This window comes from Acanthisitta chloris, unplaced genomic scaffold (assembly GCF_000695815.1).
Source record: "Acanthisitta chloris isolate BGI_N310 unplaced genomic scaffold, ASM69581v1 scaffold1626, whole genome shotgun sequence".
Taxonomy (NCBI): domain Eukaryota; kingdom Metazoa; phylum Chordata; class Aves; order Passeriformes; family Acanthisittidae; genus Acanthisitta; species Acanthisitta chloris.
Window position 1 is genome coordinate 86,570 of NW_008677430.1, and position 16,042 is coordinate 102,611.

The window sequence follows — 16,042 nt, forward strand, 5'->3', positions numbered from 1 at the left end:
ATGTTTTAGGATTGCTAGGTTTTTTTCTCTGAAATAATACAGTGTTCTACTTTCTACACAATTTAAAATGAGTATCTTCATACTTGGATGAATCTTTTGCAGAAAATTGTCTTTCAACTTGTGAAGAAAGGAGTGACTATTCAGTAAGTACCTGCTTCATGAATTTCTTCTTGTCCAGTGTAAGAGGAAAACACTTGCCCAAAGAACTTATACTGCTGTTCTCTAAAGTTGTTTTGCAGGTAGTCCATCAGCATAACGTAGCCAGACTGCTGCATTGTAAGGACTTCACAGAATACAGCTAACTAGAAGAAATGGGGAAAAAATTCAGAAAGCATAACAAATTAACCAGATTCTGATGACAGGCAAAAAAACTCTGGGGAAAATCTATTGGCTAAAGTCTCACGTTGAGCTATCCCACTGAACTTTTGTTCCTTTGTACCATCAGTGTATCTAATGGTTTACTCCACCTGCATTTCTCAATCATTCTGCAGCTGGAGTCATGCTCTGCCCAGCACCACCATTGGGTGGAGGAATGTGGAAACAGTTTTTGGACTTCTCTTTATCTGAGCTAAAAGTCTTGAGAGCCTGGAGTATGTTCTTACCCCCTTCTAAGGCAAGAAATAACTCAGATTCTAGTCCTAAACTAAAAAGAAAGGGAAAAGATAACACACTTAAGTAATAAATATGTTTTCTAATCTAATGGCTGCATGAAACACTTGTAACTAGATAAAAGTTATGTTGCTGGGCTGGAAATGAATGCCATGAGCTTTTACAGTGTACACAGCAAATGCTTTTCCTTGGTATTATGTCTAATTTTTTGGTTTTACTGCATTAAACAAATTACCTGGTTTTCAGAAATACTTATGGTATCTTTAAACACAATCCATTCAACTGTTTCAGAGCACGGAGGAGTTGATAAAGACCCATTGTAAGTATAATATTTGTCTGTTGCATTCGGTAAAAGGTTCAGCAAAATAAATGGTTCTAAGGCAGCCTGTTTTCCTGAAAAAAAGGGATTCAGATAGTTAAAACACTACAGAAGCAATGAATAAACAGAAACCACACTCTCCAAAAGAGCTACCATTACAGGAACATACTAATTTTGAACCTATTCAAAATTTAATCTCTGGAGAGACTAGCGTACAAATAAATTGTGGAGCCTCTTCTACTTTGACTAAGTATAGTTCAAAACCAACTTTGTTCACTTTGAGAGGTCCAATGAGTTACTCCAGAAATAGAGTAATCAGTATGTTGGTTCATGAAAATTTGTTTACCTGTAAGCTTACTCATACATGTCCAAGATGAGAAATCTTTGTCTCACACTTGAACTTCAAAGAAAGAAAAAAAAGTAAATCTTTGTTCTAGGTCTCATGATATGGCTTTGAATTCTCCCTGAATTTGACCAAGTCATTGAGTTTCTTGCAGGATCCAAACTGCCTGGAGAACTGCCACCATGTTAGACCTGCAAGTTAATATCACTTATGATTGCAGAATCAGAATGGTGATAATATAGAGAAAAACTGTAACAGCTCTATACAAAGTAACACAGGATGCAAAGATGTCCTCCGGGAGAGTATGATTACTCTGTTTATTTTCACCTGGTACCTTGTCAGCTGGGAGTAAGAATGGGGAATTGCTGGAAGTCCACCCACAGAAAGCTAAGTTCATGCTGGCATGGCAGTAGGGTCCAGCACCAGAAATTGGCATAAATGGTACCCACTTCAGCATCACAGATTTTTTCAGTCTGTGACAATTATCAATCTTGTGACAATTTCCTGCCTTATTGTCTAGTGCATCAAAAATAATGCTGTTTCTCACACCTTGGAATAGTATAGAACCTTATATACCTTATTTCAATCTAAAGTTACTAATTTAAATTTCTCTGTATTTGGTAAATATTCACTTATGAATATCTAATGAACTTTTAGGCTGTGCATTAACTTGTGGTTTTAGAGATCTGTTACTTCTTCAGCCTTGTAGAGATTTCTGACCTTTGTCTTCATAATTTCTTACAACTTGGTGAGAGCAGCAAATTACAGCAACAGGTCACTACAAGTGATTGATGCTTTTCCTCTGTACAGTGACTGCTCTACTGAGTTAAGGTTTAAGAGCTGGTTCTTCCCCTCTCTCTTATCTATGTGTCACAAAAAGGGAACATTTAGCAGTGTCCAGCAAAGTCCATCCTTCCATTTCTCCTGTCAGAATGTGAATCAATCTTCAGACAGAAGCTATCGTTGCTATCTGGTATGTGTCTAGTTAACATATTCCTCTCCCAGCAAAAATGAATGGCCAGTTCATTTTATACAGATGCCTGGGGACATGAAACTTTTCATTCATAGTCAGAATCCTGCCATACATCTTGCAACCTTAGATTTTAATGCCCTTTAATGTGGTTGACAGCATAGATTCTAGAATCAAACACCTACAACAAACGATGAAAAACGGAGTTTGTCCAGAAGGAACAGGTGTGCTCCTCTGCAGAGCTTGAAAACTCAGCAATTGGGATTCAAGTAAGCACAATATAGATAGGACTGACACAGACAGATCATGTACGTCACAGACAAGGACAGATTGTGTGATATTCACTTTTCTTCAGAAGAAACAACTTGATTTAGTCATGACCTGAATTTTCTGAGCTCATTTGCATTTTATTCAAGAAAATTATATTCTACTCATTGTTGAAGTGCCATGTAGTGACTGTATCTTGAATCTTGCTGCTGATAGCTTTACAGCTCCTTCCAAGGCTGTAGGACAGCATCTGCCTTGATGTATTTATTACTTGTTCTCCTTTTTGTTTGATAGAAGATGGCAGACAAAAGTAATGAAACTTAACTTTATATTTCCACCTCTTCTATCTCTATAATTTATAAAAGTTGCTACCTTTTATATTTGTTGAATAGTGTTTGTCTTCCAGAAGAAAAACCCCTTGATTTTAGTGTCATACTTTTGAAGGCTTTTGAACAGCTTTTTGCACTTTCAATCTATTGATCTAAGGAGCTTTACAAAAATCTAGCATCATTACACAAAGGAAAACTGAGACAAAGTTTACTTAAGGTCATGGACGTGACATAAGAAAATATCCCTGTCAAGATAGTGCTCATTTGTGTTTATTCTTCTGAAAAGCTTCTGTGAAACTGAATTAGAAACAGAGCCCACATTTCCTCATGTACCACACTGAAGTTCTCATGAACAACCACATCAGAGAATTTCTTAAACAGAAAATTGTTACCAATTGGTTTTAATAATGCTAATACAAATACAATATAATTAGATTATTTCAGATTTACACAGTAGCTGCTGAAAAAAGAATTTCTCTCCACTGAGTCTAATGAATACTGGTATTCATACAGTCTCATGCTTGTAAGACATGCCTCGGATAGCTGCAACGGCTCTCTGAACATCCACCCTGAACTTTCCCTGACACAGTTTCATTCCATTTCCTTGTGCCCTATCACTGGTCACCACAGAGAGATCACCCCTCTCAAATTAAGTGTCCTCAGTCCCTCCTTGTAAGCCTTGTCTTCAAGACCTTTCACAATCTTGGTTGCCCTTCTCTGGATGCAATCTAGTAACTTGATGTCCTCCTTACACTGTGGTGCCCCAAACTGCACACAGCACTGGAGGTGAGGCCTTGCCAGTGCAGAGTAGAGATCAATCACCACCCTTGACCTGTGCTGTGCCTGATGTACCCCTGGACATGGCTGGCGCTCCTGGCTGCCAGGGCACACTGCTGACTCATGTTAAACTTGCCATCAAACCAAACCCCCTGATCTCTTTCCAAAGGGGTGCTCTCCAGACTCTCACTCCTCAGTTTGTACATATAATCAGGATTACCCTCTCCCAGGTTCAGTATCTGGCACTTGCTCATGTTAAATTTCATGTGGTTGGTGATTGCCCAGCTCTCTGGTCTATCCAGATGACTTATGTAGTTTCTAGAAAAACAGGTATAGCTGAGCTCTAGAGAACATGCTCCTTGACGTCTTTAAGGTTTCATAATCACATTGAAATGAAATTCAGTCTGATCAGTAATCAATAAAACACGGAAGCAGACTTACCGAAACGACTAACACTATCTACTCCATTAATGATTGCATTATAATCTGGATTATCTTCTAGTCCAATCTGTTAAAAAGAAATTACATATTTTAACAATACAGGCTTCATGAAAAAAATTGAATATTACAGTTTACCATCAAAGCCATAGATGGCTTAGAGTGAAGCAAATGCATTTTGCACATTTGCTTTTCTGTAAGAATAAATTAGAAAGACACATGCAATTTTTTAACTCAGTGATCACACACTGGAACCAGTTAAATTTAGTTTGAACATCTGCTGTGTTTCAAGGCTTGTTAAATGACCCAAAGATATACTTTGTTTACCTCAAATAAAATTGATAAAGCTCTTAACTTTCCATTTCCTTTAACCGCCTCTTCAAAATCTGTAAACTGATCTGCATCATAGCAGTAGATTTGCATCTGCAAATAAAAATATATTCAAATTATATATATGTGAGAAACTGTAAACATTAAACAATGCAGTTATTTGTAATCCAATTTTGAGGAAAAAATATCCAAGCAATGAATTGAAATACAAATATATGGGGTTTTTTTACCTATCTCACATGCATTATCTGAAGATACATAATGGAGTTTATCAGTAGTTAGCTATCTAAAAACAACCTCTCCTGGAGAATCATTAAGTATGTTGGAGTTATCCTTTCAAGGAGCACAATGCTTTCCATGAATAATACAGTATGATGAGATAACTTGCTGATACTGCACACCTGATCCAGAGAACTCAGGTGAGATGAATCTTAAAATCAGTGGTAAAACATGAATAATATGTCAGTATCTGTGTCTGCCTACCAGTAAGTGTAGAAAAGCATTGGTAATAAAAGATTACCAGGCATTTTGTGCCCACATCTGACTGCTGCCATGAGTATTGATTTTATTGCATTCTCCAGATGCAGTTGGGAAATCTCCTCCAGTGCTTGGTCACCAACATGTATGTGCGAGTGTCCTACTCCTACTAGCTTTCCATGAGATGGTGATAGAAGAGAATATTCCCTTTGATGCCTCAGCAGGATAGGTGAAGTGTGAGTGGAATTTTTAAATGACTAATGAGGTAAAGGAAATGACACTGCCTAGGTAAAGCTCCTGGCTCACAGCTTTCCACCAATTCTAGGACAACCTTGATACTTGCTTTGCTCTCACATAGGAGTCCAAAGTGCTCAGTGATGAGTGGCACAGTTGCCTGCCACAACTACATCTTTTTAACAGGAAAATGACCACAGTGCCATGTTGAGGGTAGAATGTTAGGCCTCAAGTGCCTTTGTGGATCTCAGTGACAGCTGCTCCTTTCCTCTGCCCCATCCCTACACTGCTGCAAGCTACTCTGCCAAAGCAGCCTGGCTGTCTCTGAATGTGGCTGAACCCAGGACCTGCTCTCACATGGCTCTTGGCACACCACTGTTAGACATAAATCAAGTGATAAACAAAGGTATTTAGTAAAGAGTATTAATTTTGCACAATGTCCAACTGTCAAAATCATCAAAATCAATTCTGTACTTTACCTCAAGAGGAAATTTTTGTCCTTCTAAACTATGTTCTGATCCATCTGATGACACGTTGCATTTTCCCCAGTGAAAAGTGATCTTGCTTGCTTTGAATATGGTGTCTAACCCACCTCCACTCACATAATAATCGCTTGTCAGGTTAATTTCCACTGAACAAATTGAGAGAGAGGAAAAAAAAGGAGTGTCAATATAAAAGCCAGCCAAAGCATCTATAACTCTCATATTTCAGTATTAGATGCCAGAAGGTAAATATGATATGCTTATTTCTCTGTATTTCGTAAGTAATTTGACAGGAAATTGGTTATTTATGCTAAATAAGAAGTGTGGTAATTCACTATTAGCATGGAGAAATATGTTTCATTTCATGCTGAAATTCATAAAATGATCATTTAATGAAATGCACTTGGTCTCCTTTTACCTCAAACCAGACATAGAACTACACTAAAAAGCTCAGTAAACTGGCTTAGCCACCATACTGGCTGTCTAAGAACAGAAATTCCTGAAATACGTAACTTCCTGAAAGCACCTGTGCTTTCAACAAGAAGGAAAAAACACACCTGCCCCCCACTTTTACCATAATTCTATACACAAATCATGAGGCAACATGAAAAAAGAAAATTTTAGCCAGATCTTAGGAGGACTGTCCTGACTGTAAGACCCCATAGCTGTGGAGCCATCTCCCACGGGAGAGGCTGATGACAAGTCTTCCACTGGACATAGCTGTACACAAACTGCAGACGAGCTTTTGTCTTCTGGACAGAATGAGCAGGGTGGAATAGAATGAAGCCCCACATTTTGTCTTTTCCACCTCCAGTGATTGTGAATTGCTTGACATCTTGCTAAAACAGCACAGATCCGTTTCATTACATTCCTTTCCCCAAAACCATGAAGACAATTTTAGCTGCAGAGCTAAACAGTTCCTTGTTGTGCTGGTTTTGGCTGGAGTAGAGTTAACTTTTTTCACAGTGGCTAGTATGGGGGGATGTCTTGGATTTGTGCTGAACACAGGGTTGATAATGCAGAGATGTTTTTGGTTTTGCTGAGCAGAGCTTACACAGAGCCAAGGCCTTTACTGCTTCTCATACTGCCACGCTGGCAAGGAAGTTGGAGGTGCATGGGAGATTGGGAGGAGACACAGCTGGGACAGGTAACCCAAACTGACCAAAGGGATATTCCATACCATAGGACATCATGTTCAGTATATAAAGTGGGAGGAAGAAGGAGGAAGCGAGACATGTTTTAAGTGATTGCGTTTGTCTTCCCAAGGAACCGTTACGCGTGATGGGCCCTGCTCTCCTGGAGATGGCTGAACACCTCCTGCCATGGGAAGCAGTGAATTAATTCGTTATTTTGCTTTGCTTGTGTGCATGGCCTTTGCTTTCTGTATTAAACTGTCTTCATCGCAATCCATGAGTTTTTCTAGCTTTTACCCTTCTGATTCTCTCTCCCGTCCCACCGGTGGGGGATTGACCAAGAGGCTGCATGGTTCTTGGTTGCTGGCTGAGGTTAAAGCACAACAGTCCTTTTTGGTGCCCATACCATTTACATCATGCCCAGGTCCCACACTATTCCATACGACTTCATTGACTACCGCACCCCGTCCCATGCTTTGCTATAGCATGCAGATATCGTTCCCTCAGTCTGTGGACCACCTCTGCAAAACATCCACAAAATGTCTGTTGAATTCATGTAGTCCATGACTCTGGGCTCCATCTGTTCTGGTGGTCACTCGGAACAGGAGAGGTGCTGTGTGGGGAGAGTTACTGGGCACCAAAGCCAGCTCAGGTCAGGTCATTGTTGCACTGCATCTCCTTCTTGTAATGCTTTTCTTCCATTTGTTCAGGTGTTTCCTGCTGTAGTAATTCCTGTAACATACAACTCAAATCATGGCTTAAACAAGTTAAAGGCACATCCATTACAACTTCCACCCCTGGTCCATTTGGGCCAGGTTATCTGGTTTAATATTGCAATGAACTCCCCCCCTTTTTCCCAGCCTGGCTAGCAACAAGGGGTTCCGGTTAGAGTCCACCATTAGTATAGTCCACATCATATTCCTCCATGGGCTGCAGAGGGACAGCCTGTTTCACCAGGGTCTTCACCACCAGCTGCAAGGGAATCTTTGCTTCCCCTGCTTCAGCATGGGGTTCCACTCATTAGAGACAGTCCTCCTCAAAATTCTCCAACATGGGTGCTTCCAACAAGCTGCAGTTCTTCATGAACTGCTCCAGCATGGGTCTCCCATGAGGTCACAAGTGCTGTCAGCAAATCTGCTCCAGCATGGGCTTCTCACAGGTCACATCCTCCTTCAGGCATTCACCTGCCCTGGCGTGGAGTCCTCCACAGGCTGCAGGTGGATCTCTGCTCCATCATGGACTTATCAACAGGTCACAGATCACACCAAAGTTCCAGCTTGTCCAATACAGCAGCACAGAAACAGCAGCAATACCCTGACCTTCTGCCAGCCCAGGTGCATCCCCACGGCTGTTATCAAAGTGTTCCCAGGCACTATACAGCAAGAAGCAAAAGCAAGAAGCAACCTCTAACAAGAACTAGAATCTACCATACAGTCAGGAAAGCTAAAAGTGAGCCCCATGACAAGCACATTAGTCTGCTTTTTGCTAGTTAAACAGCACTAACAGCTATAAATTCAATCTAGCACATCTCTCAAATTTGTTATTATCTCAAACCCTTCATGCCACACATTAGGCACCAGACTGTTGTGGTTTAACCCCAGCCAGCAACAAAACACTACGCAGCTGCTTGCTCACTCCCTCATGAGCAGGAAATAACATTTCACTGGTTAGTGAAATAACACAATTTGTTATGAAATAACATTAACCAGTAACAAATGCCAAATTACTGTTTATCTTCACTGAAGTGCCCATGATGGGATAATGGTAATGTGATTGCTTTGGCTATATCTGTTCATGAACATAATTTGTGTGATTTCTCTGTTATGCTTAGCAATTGTCATCACTGTTTGTTTTTTTATTTATTAAATAGATAAATTCAGAATGCACCAGCTAAGAAAAAGTGAAATAAAAATGATTAATTAAAAATCCTTGGTTGGTTGTCCATCCTCCATTACTTTTCTGACCTCATTTAACTCCAAACATGATACCTGACTTTTTACCTGTTTTGCCAGTGTTGCGAATGAAAGTATCTTCCAAAGTTTCCTTTTCCCATCCATGGAATTTAAGTTTCTTCAGATTCACATTTACTTGGGTAAGATCTTCATCTATATTAATAGGCGACTGCTTGGCACCATTACAGGCTGAATATTTCTTTCCCCAGTTCTTTTGGTTCAAAGTTCCTAGAAAAAAACCCATTTGGAATAAACACATTTAAAACCCAAACTGGCATCCATGTATTTTTAAATGTGGTAAAGTTAAAACAGTTTACAATCTGAGATCAGAGTATCTGATCTTCTTTTTAAACTTCTTCTTTTAGACTTCATCTTAACAGTACTTAGCACACCTATGATTGCATCCCACCATCAAGCCACACTTTGATCACTTTAGGCATCATACATACATACTTGTGACTCTCTAAGGAAAGTATAAAACAACAATGAAACACATCCCCCCCCCCAATACAGAATTATAGAACCATCAAGGTTGGAAGAGACCTTTAAGATCATCAAGTCCAACCATAAACCTGTCACTCCACTGCAATCCCTAAACCATATCTTCCAGTGCCAGGCACAAACATCTTTTAAACACTTCTAGGGATGGTGACCCCACCACCTCCCTGTGCAAGCTGTTCCAATGCCTGACCACCTTAAAAGTGAAAATTTTTTTTGTAATATCTTATCTGAATGTTGGGAGAATTTCTGATTGCTAACGGACATGTGAGCAATCCAGCCTTGCTAGCAGGGCCTGAGCAAGCTGCAAGCTAAGTTGGTCAAGGATGCAGCTGTGGTTGGAATGTGAGAAAGAAGGTAGTGAGATAAACAACTCCTGGGTGTGGAATGCAGAAGTTGAAGATAGTTAGGGGTGGAGAATAATGATTAGGCATCTTATGATTGATATGTTAATAACCAATTATATTGTGTGTAAGGCAGACTAGTAGTAGTAGCTAACCAATAATAAGTAGACGACCCTACAGTATACATATATATATATGTATCTTTCACAATAAAGTGTGCAACAATCGTAATTGTATCGGTATGTGTTGTACCACGGCAGCTGACACCAGCTTTGGGATCCCTCAACATCTGAATCTCCCCTGTCTCAGCTTATGGCCATTCCCTCTGGTCCTCTCACTATAGGCGTGGCAGAAGAGACCACTCCCCACCCCTCTAAAAACTCCTTTCAGGCAGTTGTAGAGAGCCATGAGGTCATATACATAAACAAAAAATGCTTTTGGGTGAAAGAAATCAGCAATCAAAAAACTTGGGAATTTAGCTGCAAAACTATCCTTTCCAAATAACTTTTAATCATACCAACGTCATTGACATTCCTTCTGCCCAATCAAGTCAGCAAATCCAGTAAGATTTTCAAACAAATGCAAGCAGTAAGATGTTTGAAAATTCTTTACACAGAGGCAAAAAGGTGAAGTGATTGTACCCTGGAAAAGGAAAAAGATCAGGGATGCTCTGACTGACGAGCCTCGCTGTATGGACTGGCTCTGCCCATGGAGGGTTGTGCACTCACACTCTAGTTATCCATCTCACTTTGCAGGTGCTGGGCAGTGGCAAGGAGGTCTTGTGCTGCAGCAAGGCACCTCCTCTGGGGCACAGGGGCTGCATGGCATTTCACTGGAGCCAGTGCAGACACAGACAACATGGACACAGACAGCATGTCCTTCACCAAGGATCTGATTGTTTTCCATAAGAAATGCCCAAGTACACTACAGATCAGTACGAGGTGTTAGCAGCTGCTCTGACAATCTTTTGTTTATATAACATACTTATATAAATAAGACCATATTTTGTGTATGTTTATGGGTTTGCAAACATACAGATATTTTTTTCCTGACAGTGAATTCTGGTTACACTTCAACGGGCTAATTAAAACCAAGAGTTAACTGCACAGACCTAAGAAAATGTAATTGCTTCAGTTGGCTTCCCACTTACTAGTAGTTAAGAGCCAATATTAGTGCACCCAATGAATACATTTGAATTCTATTAGACACGTTGAAATAAATCAATGCTCATTTACAGGCCACTGTGCCACATTCAAGTCCGTCAGCAAAGATTTGCTATATTGTACCCCAGGCAAGAACAGCCCTCATATTGCACTCAGAAAACTCAGAGAGGAGAGAAGAGATACAGCCAGTCCTGTAACCATGACAATAGGCAGTAACACAAGATGCTCATCTGGACAGCCAGCTACCTGGAAACAAACCTGAGCTAAATTATTCAACAAGCACAAGTCAAGCAAGTTACCTTGTATCTGATGCAGCAAGTATCACCTTGTTGCATCAGAATTACAGCAGGTCAGTGGCATACAGACACATTTACCTCTTGCAAACAGCAACAGAAGAAATTGTTAGGCACAACAGCCAAGCAACCCAAAGAGTTAAAGTCACAGGGTTCTGAATGGGAATATCCTGCAGGTGAGGATTAATGTTCTGCACCAAGCAATCAGTGGTCTCATTGGGAATGGCACACTGGGTAAGCTTTCAGGTCCTCCTCAAGTCACACTTGTCCTGGACATTACCTGTCATTTATAATTTATCATCTGGGAAAAAATGCAATATCCTGATTTCTAATGCACTTTCATAAGAAAAGAGTGGCTAATGTTTCACTTCTCTCAAAAGCTTCCTTTAAGAAATTCTATGCCCAAATCAACTAATACTTGGAGATTAATCTGCTCAGGTATTCTCTAGTGAATTTTCTAACAAATATTGAAGACCCTTAAAATGAAGAAAGCCAATTTTCTTTAAATATAAATCAGAATAGTTAACCTTTAAAGAGAAGAGCCTTCAAACAGGGTCAGAAAGGACAGAAATCACAGTTCTCAGCTCGCCCTGTGCATCCTTGCAGACAGGAACTTGTTTCCAGGTCTGATTTCAGACAGCTTGATGCTTTTTCAAGCTGCAGAAAACTCTCTAGAGCCCTCCCTGGCAAGTTTCAGTTTGGCCTGAGCTGGGTGCCCATGGCTATCCTTTGGAATCAGGCTGCACTCCCTACTGCACGCTCTATTTCTTTTGCTCCTTCCTTTTGTCACAGCAATAGATTTTCCCAGGCTCCTGCTGTTGCCCCAAGGCAGTAGAAATCTCCTTTTTCTCTCCACTGACATACCCAATCCCATTATTCACCTGCAGTTGCTCCTTCAGAACAACATCACAAATCTTTTCCCAACATGCATTTCTCTTATTCTGCTCTTTCCACCACTAACATTAGAACTGACTGCAAACACTACTCTCTTCTCTCTCCCACTAGTGTGCTTTTGGGTACTCTCTTCCATGCTTCTTTTGATGAATGTCATAATTCCATTTTTGCATCTTCTTTTTAAATTCCCTACTATCTGCCAGCACACTCGATAAAAGCAAATAAATCAAAATTAGAGAAACTGTATCTCATTCCAACTTCTGTAGTTCTGTATTTTGTGGTTTTGTATGTAGAACTTAAGTTCTTTGACTTGATAGTCATTACCTGTGAAATGTGTAATTAAAAAATTCCTAGCATTAAACTAGTGATAAAAATAGTAATCGTTGCTTATCCCAGAAGATGCTGTGAAGTTGTAGCATTGCTAAAAAATATAGAATAAAATGTACAGGAAATCAATGGCAGGTTATGGTCTGGGGCAGGAACATGGGGAATTCCAAAAGGAACTGGAGTCTCGTCATGATGATCCAAACTATATTTGAGCGGCAAAACACATGTTTATGCATGAACTCTGCAAATGTTGGAGCAGCTACTGGTTGGGTCTATATTAGCAAGTAGTGCTGAACAATAAGAGTAGATTTATAGAGTGAAACAGTTAAGGTTGAGGACCAGATGTCCATACCATATGTTTTTCAGAAGGTTTTTACCTCAGCCTGGCTCTGTCTGGTCCCATGGGCTGAATGCCCATTGGCTGCTGAAGGGTGTAAGGTACACTCCTGTAGCAACATCTCCTGTTCAGTACCAGTTAAGATGAACCCACGTCACACACTGTGAGACAACTCTACCTTGTGAACCAAAGCTTGGCAAGTGGGGTGCAGACAGGAGATTTGTTTCAAAGTCCACTCCTGATCTGAACTGTTACTAAATGCATTGGTGAAGGCAGCAGGTGGTGAAACTGCTGCAGTTTACATAACTTGCTGAAAGCTAAAGTAAAAGCAAAAGAACTGAATGTTTTTAAACAAGAGCAGATTGGTTTACTATAGGTGTTATGATGGAAATCATAAATCAAAGCTGTGCCAGCCATTTTGAAAAATATTGTTGAAACTGAGCTTTGAAAATGAATTCCCCCAAACTGTGCATTGGAAATCTGAGGAGAAGAAAAATGTGCACAATATATCTAGAAGAGTGTACAGAGGAAGCAATGCTTGTCAAAGCTGCCAGCTCTGAAAAAGTAACTGACAATTCACAAAGAATGAAAATAAACCTGAACAAAGCAGATTACAAGTTAATTGAGGACTGTCTATGCCACAACCTTTACCACTCTCACCCAGAGCAGAATGTCTAAAGAAAATTTTCTTACCCTTTCCAGGAAATGCTCATACCTAACTCTGCTCCTCACCCTTAAGCCAAATGCTCCCATCCCTACAATGAGCATCCAGTTCTCCTTTGGGCCTTCGCTTTGGCCCTCACTACAAGAAAGGAATTGAGGTGCAGGAGTGTGTCCCGAGAAAGGCAACAAAGCTGGTGAAGGGTATGGAGCACAAGTCTTATGAGGAGCAGCTGAGGGAGCTGGGGGTGTTCAGCCTGGAGAGAAGGAGGCTCAGGTGAAACCTTTAATGATTTAAATTGATGTGAACCATAGAGTTTATGTTATAGATGAAAACAGCAGAAAAGACAGATGGATTCTTTATCTCTACTTAATTTCTTACTCCCCATTTTCCATCAGCTTTTGCTTTCATGATGTTAAAATTGCTTTTAGAAATATAGATTGGACACATATAGAAGATTAAAGATAATCTCTCTGTGTAGACTGTTAATAATGGATTTACCTTATCAAAAATGTTATTGACTTATCACTTTGAAGTGTTAAGTGACTTCAATTTTTTTTTTTTTTAAAGCAAACACATTTTATCTAAGATATGAGAAATCAGAAATTAGGTCACAAAAAGATGTGGGTACTTATACTTGGACAAAGTTTAAATTGAGATGCCCAGTAAATACTGCTCTGAACACCAAACTGTAGGGATATACTTTTCTTCCCTCTTTATTTCTGCTTCACTATTTAGACAGTGCATCCAAACTGGATGAAGAGAGGAGATAGATATCAACAAACCTCAGGATGCTTCATACCACTGATAACTATGGCATTTAGCATATTACCAAAAGTTGCACAATGCAGTCCCTAATACTCTAAGACAGAAGAATGACTTCAGTTCTCAATCTGGGTGAGTGCACCACTGGCACAAGGAGAGAAGTTCTCCAATACTAATCTTGTGAATTTTACCACACCTGGTATTCCAAAGACTATGACATAACACATTGCATCCTAGGGTAACATGGTAATTGAAAAACGGATTACTGAGCAGACAACAACACTTTAGCTTCATCTTGAACTTCACTGTAAGGATTTTGGAGTTTTGTGGGTTTTCCCTCCAAAAGCCCCAACTACCCCCACACCCTGATCACGATCAGTCTCATAAACTTTATCAAAATTCTTGAGATTGGAAAATCCCTAAGTGTAATGGATGAAACTCTGTCCAAACAGGGTCATACCTACATAAAAGAAGTTCTGCCTTCCAGGTCTGGGCTCAGACACTTGTTATACCTGTCTTAGTGATTTAATTGCTTGTGGGTGTTTCAAGACTGGATCGCTTGCCAGCATCTAGGTCAAGTGTTCAAAAACGCAATTGTACTGGTTTGGTTAAAGAAAGTGAGCTCACAGAGTAACTGGATGCCTACTCCAAAACATTTAATAGTACTTAAATCCTCAAAGTTCAACACTAATAAAGTAACTTTATTTGTGGATGACTCAACCTTGGCAGTGTCCAAAGCCAGGCTGGATAAACTCCTGAGCAACCTGGTCTGGTGGGAGGTGACCCTGCCAATGGCAGGATGGTTGGGACTAGGTGATCCTTAAGGTCCATTCCGAACCCTTAACATTCTGTGATTCTATGTTTCTATGAACTTGTTTTTAAATAAGCAGAAGTCAAAGACATCCATCCCATGGACTTTTTTTAGCACATATACAGTGACAGAAAAATTAATCCAACACTTTTGGTTTTTTACTCTAGGATGTAATATTTCAAATAAAGCAAACAGAATCAACAAAAATTCTAGTTGCTTTCCAACTAAATGCATTCAGGCAAGCCAAAACATCTAATCTATTTTTTAATTTAGAGCCTCATTTGTCATTTTTTATATCTAAGTATCAGCATGCCTAGATTGTATTCTGTGTATTGAGTCTATGTGCACACAAATACAGACTCTCTCTGGGAATACCCTAAAAGATGGCACAGCACTAACCTGTCTTCATCTGACCCTAATATGTTAATCTTCCCTCTTCTTAATTTAAAATTTGTTGGACCACTTACCTCTTATTAAAATCTATCACAGAAGATGACTCAGGAAAATTCTGATGAAACATTTTATCTTCAGATTCTTTCATCTTTTGTTTCTTTTGTGAAAATAAACTTTACGCTTTCTTCACATCCACAGTCATTGAGACATTGCTCAATAAAATAGTCAAAAAGCAATTGAGTGAGAGAAACATTTTGGATTTTTTTTTTCACTTTATCCCCCGATAGAACAAACTACAGTTGTTGAGATAGAATGGAAAACTGTAGTCAGTATAATTAATACAGTGGCTGTCCAGTATGTTTTCTTCCTGGGAGTCAGTTTGATGATTCATAGTCAGACTAAGTGAATTACTGAGCAAAATGCGTAGGAGGATAAATGCCAATGGACAGCTTTCCTTCATAATAGCAACTCTTTCCTGTTCCTCTTCTTCTTTCATTCCCTTAAAAATCTGGCCACTGCAGGCTAGTTAGAAAATATACAATCAAATACGTCTGTGCTAGAGAAATACAGATTATCACTGATGCTCCTTCTGCAGGGCACTCAATGGGATAGCTGTTTAGACTAGGAGGATTATGGGAGAAACTCAATCAACCTTTTAAGGTACCTCTTTTCTATTATTCTCATCTCATTGCTCCTGATTTTGCATATAACTGCAACTAGAGAGTCATGTAGTGATATATAATGAAAACTTGCCACGTAATTTTTTATAATTGCTGTAATGTTAAGATCTAAGCTATATTTTTCAACTAAGTATTAAGGAAGGAAATTTGGTACAGTGCCAAATGAGAAAATATCCAGTAAAAAGAAACACATTATTCCTCCTGCTTTATTTCATT

At 39.6% G+C, this 16,042-nt stretch overlaps 1 protein-coding gene across 1 annotated transcript in view; it reads right to left on the minus strand.

Annotated features, from left to right (window-relative positions):
* The window catches only part of PTPRZ1 (protein tyrosine phosphatase, receptor-type, Z polypeptide 1), a 132,084-nt gene that overhangs the window by 51,996 nt on the left and 64,046 nt on the right, over positions 1 to 16,042 (minus strand). Inside the window, exons 3-8 of the mRNA XM_009076486.1 lie at positions 8,709 to 8,888; positions 5,573 to 5,724; positions 4,380 to 4,475; positions 4,056 to 4,122; positions 845 to 1,002; positions 152 to 302 (exon numbers count right to left, since the gene is read on the minus strand). Coding sequence (XP_009074734.1) covers positions 152 to 302; positions 845 to 1,002; positions 4,056 to 4,122; positions 4,380 to 4,475; positions 5,573 to 5,724; positions 8,709 to 8,888 — 804 coding nt within the window. The remainder of the gene's footprint in view (positions 1 to 151; positions 303 to 844; positions 1,003 to 4,055; positions 4,123 to 4,379; positions 4,476 to 5,572; positions 5,725 to 8,708; positions 8,889 to 16,042) is intronic.